The sequence below is a fragment of the Fukomys damarensis genome, unplaced genomic scaffold, assembly GCF_012274545.1.
Source record: "Fukomys damarensis isolate Sample0158 unplaced genomic scaffold, DMR_v1.0_HiC HiC_scaffold_30, whole genome shotgun sequence".
Taxonomy (NCBI): domain Eukaryota; kingdom Metazoa; phylum Chordata; class Mammalia; order Rodentia; family Bathyergidae; genus Fukomys; species Fukomys damarensis.
This window is the reverse complement of record NW_022900942.1, coordinates 28,048,326-28,055,361: the sequence shown is the minus strand read 5'-3', so window position 1 is coordinate 28,055,361 and position 7,036 is coordinate 28,048,326. Positions and strand designations below refer to the sequence as shown.

At 42.2% G+C, this 7,036-nt stretch overlaps 1 protein-coding gene across 1 annotated transcript in view; it reads left to right on the top strand.

The window, feature by feature from the left end:
- Onecut2 (one cut homeobox 2) overlaps positions 1–7,030 on the top strand; it is a gene marked incomplete at its 5' end in the record, with an annotated part of 43,091 nt that extends 36,061 nt beyond the window's left edge. The window contains one exon of the mRNA XM_010635466.2: positions 3,283–7,030. Coding sequence (XP_010633768.1) covers positions 3,283–3,569 — 287 coding nt within the window. The remainder of the gene's footprint in view (positions 1–3,282) is intronic.
- Between the last annotated feature and the right edge of the window lie 6 nt (positions 7,031–7,036).

Below are 7,036 nucleotides of genomic sequence, written 5' to 3'. Positions count from 1 at the left end.
ATATGTATATATGGACAAGTCAATGTATATCTGTATAAGACTGTCTAATCATCCCTTTGAAGACATAAACACAGTATTATCTGAAGAATAATCAATATTGGTGTGAAAATCGAGGGCTATATGGTTTATCCAAAGGAGCATAAATTGACAGAGGACAGGACCTCAAGTCAATATTTATAGAAGGTATTTTGTCAGATCATGTTATCAGGAGGTTATCATATGCCATTTTTTTTCAGAATCCCCCAGATGAAGGCTCAGCACCAGACATCATAGGAAGTTGGGGCAGGAACATTGGTCTGGGGATCTGAAATTACACCGTGGTCAAGCTCATTGGTTCCCATGTCTAAGAAGGGCCTGAGGAAGGTTATAAAAGCAATCTAGCACCTGACCCCATACTATAACTGTTAGATCTCTGGGAGTGGAGGCCAAGGGCAGCATGGAGAGCCCTTCTATGGGCAGCCAGGCTTGAGGTCAGTTTGTAGAGAAGAACAGAGCATGGGCCTGATCAGCAACCTGGAATGTTCCCCCAGGATCATCACTTTCATTGCCTAGTTCTCCATTTCCTTTTAGTATATGTGCTGCTGAAGCAAGCACAACCATCCATTTCCTTTTAAAATGAAAAGCATTCTCCCTGGTCTGCCTAGTTCAGGGTTGCTGGGGTAATCCAATGAGAAGAAAGGTGGGAAGTGAACATTTACTTATATTACCTCACTGAAGGTGACCATTATTATTTCCCTATTCAGCTGAGGAACACAGGCCTTGAGAAGTTAAGTATTGTGCAGGGTAACTATCTTGGAGGTGGAGGAGCCCACATCTGAGCCGAGCACATCTGGCTGTACCTTTGCATTGTATCAGGTGCTCCTCTGAGAATTTAGAGGTAAGGTGGACCATTGCTGCTCGGACTGAGGCATGTGAACAGCCTTGGCATCTCCTGGGGGCTCATGAGAAGCTCAGGACTACCTCAGGCTGGATGCACTTTAGGAGCTGTCCAGATGATTCCAGTATACCTTCAGGTTCAGAAATTCTCTTATGGAAGACTTAAGATGGGGCCAGAGAGTTTCAACATGAGGTTACAACAACCATGCAGGAATCATCACAATCCAACAAAATGCTAGAACCCCGAGGGATGAGCAGAGAAGTGGCACTCCCCTAGGAACGTCTGAGAAGCAGGTAGCAGTAATGGATTGCAGTTTCCTGCAGGGGAAGCTTTCATTATCTGAGAAAGTCCTAGACCTCCTGCCCCATCAGAATGGGTTTTAAGACAGGAACAAATCGTTTTAGTGCATTTGTATGCATGTGTTTAATTTTCAAAGGTAATACAATTACTTTTCTTTTTTAAAAATGAGAGAAGAAACCAGGAGGACAGAGTGTAGCCAGCTGATACAGCTCAACAGTGGAAGGCTCTCCTCTTCCTTACCTGTGAAAGTGTCATGCATTCCATTTATTTCTCCATCAGTCATTTATATTTCTGTGTGCAGAGCATGCACCAGGCAGAATGGCCAGTTAGGAGAGGGAAAGTCAGCTTCCAAAGTGTCTTTTATATGAGTGTTGTCCTTGCATTAAGTCCTGTTTTTGTGTATTCTGGCTGCTATGGAAAAACACTATAAACTATTATAACCACAGAAATTTATTTCTCATAGTTCTGGAGGGTGAGAAGTTAAAGATCAAGATGTTGATAAATTTGGTGTTCAGTGAGGGCCTGCTTTCTGGTTCATAAATCTGTCTCTCCATGTATCCTCACTCAGTGGAAGGGGCAAAGGGTCTGTCTTTCAGGACTCTTAAAAGGGCACTAATCCTATCCATGAGGGCTCTACCTACATGACCTGATCGCCTCTGAAAGGCCCCATCTCCTAATGCCAGTACTTTGGGAACTTCGTTTTCAACATAGGAACTTTGGGAGGACACAGACACTCAGATCATAGCAGCTCCTAAGACCTAACTTAGGAAGAGTATTGCCTTGATATAGTGAGGGGGGTGTTTTATGCTTACAGGGCCTGCAGAAAAGGACAGGTAGGAAATGCCAGGACTAATGACTAGGAAATCAGACGTCTGAACTGTACAAATAAAAACACAATCCTGGTCCTGACTGCATGCTTCAGGGCAATATCAGTCCAAGTGAAGAGATTCTAAGCCTGGAGACTGGATGTCCTATGGAATTTGATTTTGGAGGAGACTGCTCCATCCAGTTCTGTCTTCCCTGCCGTTCTGCAGTTTGCTGTATTGAGGCAGTATAACACTCCTGGAGGAGTGGGATTTCTTTCAAGTGAAATTTTATCCCACGTTCTCCTGTCTTAAGCTTGTGATTTATGTTTACTGTATTATTTAACCATACATCACTTTTCTGAGAAACCAATCTGTCTGAGAAGTGTACCAATTCCCTGAGTCAGAATGCTATTTATCCACAGCTCCAAAAACAGGAACACTAGACCTTGTAGGTATTAGGTTTCATAGGTATTTATAGACTAAAGAAGAGGTAATGATGCAAAAGTTAATGTCTTGTCATGGACAGGTGTGGATACCCATTCCTATGAACTCACAGGGACTGCAGAAGGTAACAGCACACCTAGGACCCTAAAGTCTTATCTCTGAAACTTTGAGCTTTTTACTCCACACTTACCCTCTGTCTTCATGTACCAGCTTTGCTTCAAACTGACCAAACTAAAATTGGCTAAGCCAATTGTTTTATGGTGTGTCCCTTCCTGGTTTTTTGTTTTGTTTTAATTTTTCAAAAAATCTGGATGAAGGGGATTTCAGTCAGAATGCTACTATCATTCTGTTATTCCTAATTTCATTCTATTAACAATTTTTGGAGTCACTTAGGCAGAGGCCTTGATTTTAGAAAAATGCACTTTTACGTTTTGACTCCAGAGATAATTTCAGCTCAACTCAACACATTTCTAGAAAGTGAGTATGAAAGAGGAACCACCTCTTCAGTCATCTTCCTGGGGAGCTGGAGTCTTTGCTGCTTTTACCACATTGCAGAAATTTAAGGGTATCCTGAGGGGCAGGTACTAAAAGAGAAAGACAGCTGCAGTGGGTTCCAAACTAGATTGTGTAAGCAAGCCCTGTCTTCTCCTCTGTCCTGTTCCCCTAGCTAACTGATGCCTTCCATCACCCTCAATGGATGGGGAAGGCTGGTTATTGACAGTTGGGCAATCTGCACAATAAAGCTTAACAGTTTACATCCCTTTGTATGACTTTGTCGATGTTTTCAATGGATTGCCTTCCCATGCCAGCCCTCACATTACACTGACTCCTCTCCTCCTTCTCTTTCTTTTCAAGCATGCAAACGTAAAGAGCAAGAACCAAACAAAGACAGGAACAATTCCCAGAAGAAATCCCGGCTGGTGTTCACCGACCTCCAACGCCGAACACTCTTCGCCATCTTCAAGGAGAACAAGCGGCCATCGAAGGAGATGCAGATCACCATTTCGCAGCAGCTGGGCCTAGAGCTCACCACCGTTAGCAACTTCTTCATGAATGCTCGGCGCCGCAGCCTGGAGAAGTGGCAAGATGACCTGAGCACCGGGGGCTCCTCGGCCACCTCCAGCACTTGTACCAAAGCATGATGGAAGGACTCTCACCTGGGCACAAGTCACCTCCAAAAGTGGACAACAGATACCAAATGAAAACGCTAAGGAAAAAAGACACCAGATTCTTAGCTGGGGCCCTTCACTGGTGATTTGAAAGCACAATTCTCTTGAAAATAAACTTTTATTCTAGCTGTAATCATAGGCCAGGTGTTCTTTTTGTTGTTGTTTTTAATGGCTACAGAATCCAAGTGCAAGCTGAAAAGTAATCTCTAAACCAGATACTATCTTCTGAGCATGCTAAGCAACCCAGAAACCCAAATGGGGCCTTCCTGGAGCCAGTTAGTTCTATTGTGATGCCAACCAAGCTCAGGATTGCTGAAAATGTCAACAGAACCACTTCGGGTCCTGTCAGCCTCTTGCAGAGTTCCCACAGGTAACAGTGAGAATATGGCCCATTTAAGGACTCCAAGTTTAGGCTTCCAAGACACTACAATAAGGAAGAATCTAGCAACAAGAATGACCTCATTTGCTTTCCAAGTTCTTAGCCTCATTATATCACAGTACACCAAAGTTCACAGCCATACCATTTAAAATTTCAGAATAGTAATTACTGAGCACAAGTTTTAAATATGGAAGTTTAAAAAAATAAAAATCCAAGGACCTATTTTTCCAACTCAGGCATCTCTTCTCATTGAATGAGTTAGAAAGCTTTAAGTTGATCCAGTTTACAGTCTTTTCTTTACCTCCTGGAAATCTCATGTGGTCTTGGATCCGTCAAAAAACAAAACGAAGCAGTTCACTTGAACTCAGAGTATCAAGCACAACAAAGATAAACAGAAGTAAGGAAGGTTCTGGATTCATTGCCCCTGGATTTTCAAGATACCTGTTAATGAAGTCATTAGGGAATCGAGAGTATGGCTTCAAGCACATTTTGCAGTTTGCTACAAATTTTGTTTGTACGTAACACAGATGCACACTCAGGAGGCCAATTTAACTGTTACAGTACACAGAGCAAATGTGGCATTTTAAAAGGTCTAGAGTTTTTTTAAAGATCATTAATGTGTCCTTCTTGGGTAGTCATCTGGTTCCTCCTGTTGTGCATTATGACTACCACCTAATTCATTCTCATTCTTTCTGATTTGTGTTGTTCCCTCATCCATCCCATTAGTAGGGATATTTCTAGTGTTTTCTAGAAACAATAAATCAAACCACTATACATGTTGCTCATGACTGTCATCTAGTCCTAACTCTCTTTCATTGTTGACTCCTCCTTGCAAAACAACTGAATAAATCTGGAGAAAACACAGCACACCAAAGAAGCAGGATACTGCAAACCAAAGACATTTATGACTTGCCATTTTCTAGCCTAAAAATACTGTGATTACTTTTAGAAATCAGAAAACCTGTGCAACCCCAAATGGCATTCAGCTCTTGCATTTGGCGCACCATCAGGCTGAGCGGACCAGCTATGCCAAGGACGTTAGCCAAGCCACGAGGCAGTGGCTTTACCACGCAAGCTCTGGTTCCTGGCCATCACCTTCCCACAGAAAGTAGAAGAGCGCCCACAGGACTCTGGGAGATTGCAAAGGTCACATGTGCATATTTACCAGTGAATGGCCCCAGGTGGGCACCATGGGGGTGTTCAAAGCAAGCCAAACGCTGCAATGATTCTTTACAGACACTTAAGACTGACTTTTTTATGAATTACTTAATCGAAACCAAAGAAACTTTTTCTGCACCTACTTCTGCAACAAACAGAACTGTCCCATTAAATGAATAAACAAATCCGTAAATCAATGGAAATCACCATCAACAAGAAGGAAGCACGCCAGAAAAAAAAGAAAACCCACAAAAACCAAAAAACAGCGAGACACACTGTGTTCAAACAGACCTCTTGGGACATTTTTTGGAAGCAGATTTGAAAGAAAGGGTTGAGACAAGAATTGATGTAAGGAAGAGCCTGAATGGCTGCTGCTTCATTTGACAACTCACATGGTAATCTTAAAGTTGAAGATTGTCTTTAATTTGTGCCTATGCAGTTTTTCAAAAGAACACGGAACAGAGCAACAGAAACCTCAACAGCTACAATACCAAAGATGAGGATTTCTCACACCTTTTGTTTCAGTTCATTATCTTCTTTTGCCTGGCTAAAATACTAATAGCGCCATTGATCTGTACAAAGGTAATCAATTTTGTTTCTCTGAGCAGCAAAAGGAAAGGGCCATTTATTTTATTTTATTGTTTCCTTTTAGTTTGGTTTGATGGCTTTTTACCCCAACATGGAATCTCTCAAAAGCTTCCATGGACTCCAAGTTTAAGATGTAGGGATACTGAACGATTCTCCTCTCTCTGCACAACAGAGCGTGGGGAACAATATTGTCACTTGAATGTTCTTAACTCTTAGACTTGGTTCTTTCTATGTTCAGAGTCTCATCATCAGGGGAGGGAAAGGGAGCAAGGATCAGGGGTAGGGGTCTTGGTGACACATCCTCTCCTGAGCCACAGAACCAAAGAATTTATAGAGGATTTACAGCCTGATCTTCATGTAATTGCTACATCTTAACAGGGCTTCATTTGGGGTGGGGGAAACATGTAAAAATAATTGCCAGTTTCTACTTTTCTATTAGCTTTTTAAAAATCAGCTGTAAAGTTGCATTTCTAAAGAAAGATATATATAATATATGAATACATATATAGATCAACTAGACATTGGTGATAACCCAAAATTTTTGCTGTCCAAATTCATGTCTTGTTTTTGTCACATGCTTCAAGCACTGGATATTCAGTTCAGAATTTTGCTCATTTCTCATGCAATCCCAGGGTTAATTTGCCACTGTGGATGACTTAGTTTATTTCAATTTTTATGAAAATTTCTGGGCAAGGTCAAAAGTGAAGTTCAAGCATTTCAACATTTAAACTGTTGATAAGTGGATTTGTGGTATAAATGAATTTTATTTGCATTTAGAGTTATCTCTATTCTATGATTAAGATTCCATGATTAAGATAGTGATTAGAGTACATCCACCATACAGAGCTGGGCCGCTGACATTGGAGGCTTAGCTTCTGTAACTGTTAGGAAGGCTCAGTGGTGCATTCCCACCAGCTATGGGACATGAGGCCAACCCAGAAATCCATTCATTCTCCAGGAGATGCTGTCTGCATCAGGACGTTCCAGATCCCTTAATGAGCAGAATCACTAGAGACTTCTTACGGTGACATCCATTTCCTGTTGCAGTGGGCTGATCAGGCTTCCTCGGGGTGGTAATCAGTTTGCATTGACAAGCCTGTGTGCAACCACACCTAGCACTGGGGTGGGATAATGGTGTTAGGGGGAGCTTTCACTCCTGGAGAGAAAATGTAGAGCAGGTTTTGGAAAGAGTTCCAGAGTTCTGCCCCTGCACCGCCCCATCACCCACTGTGCCACCTCCTCATCCCTTCCATGCAGGTTGCCCTTTGTACGAGAGCAGCCATGATGCTGTGGGAGAACATGGCTTTCCATGGTT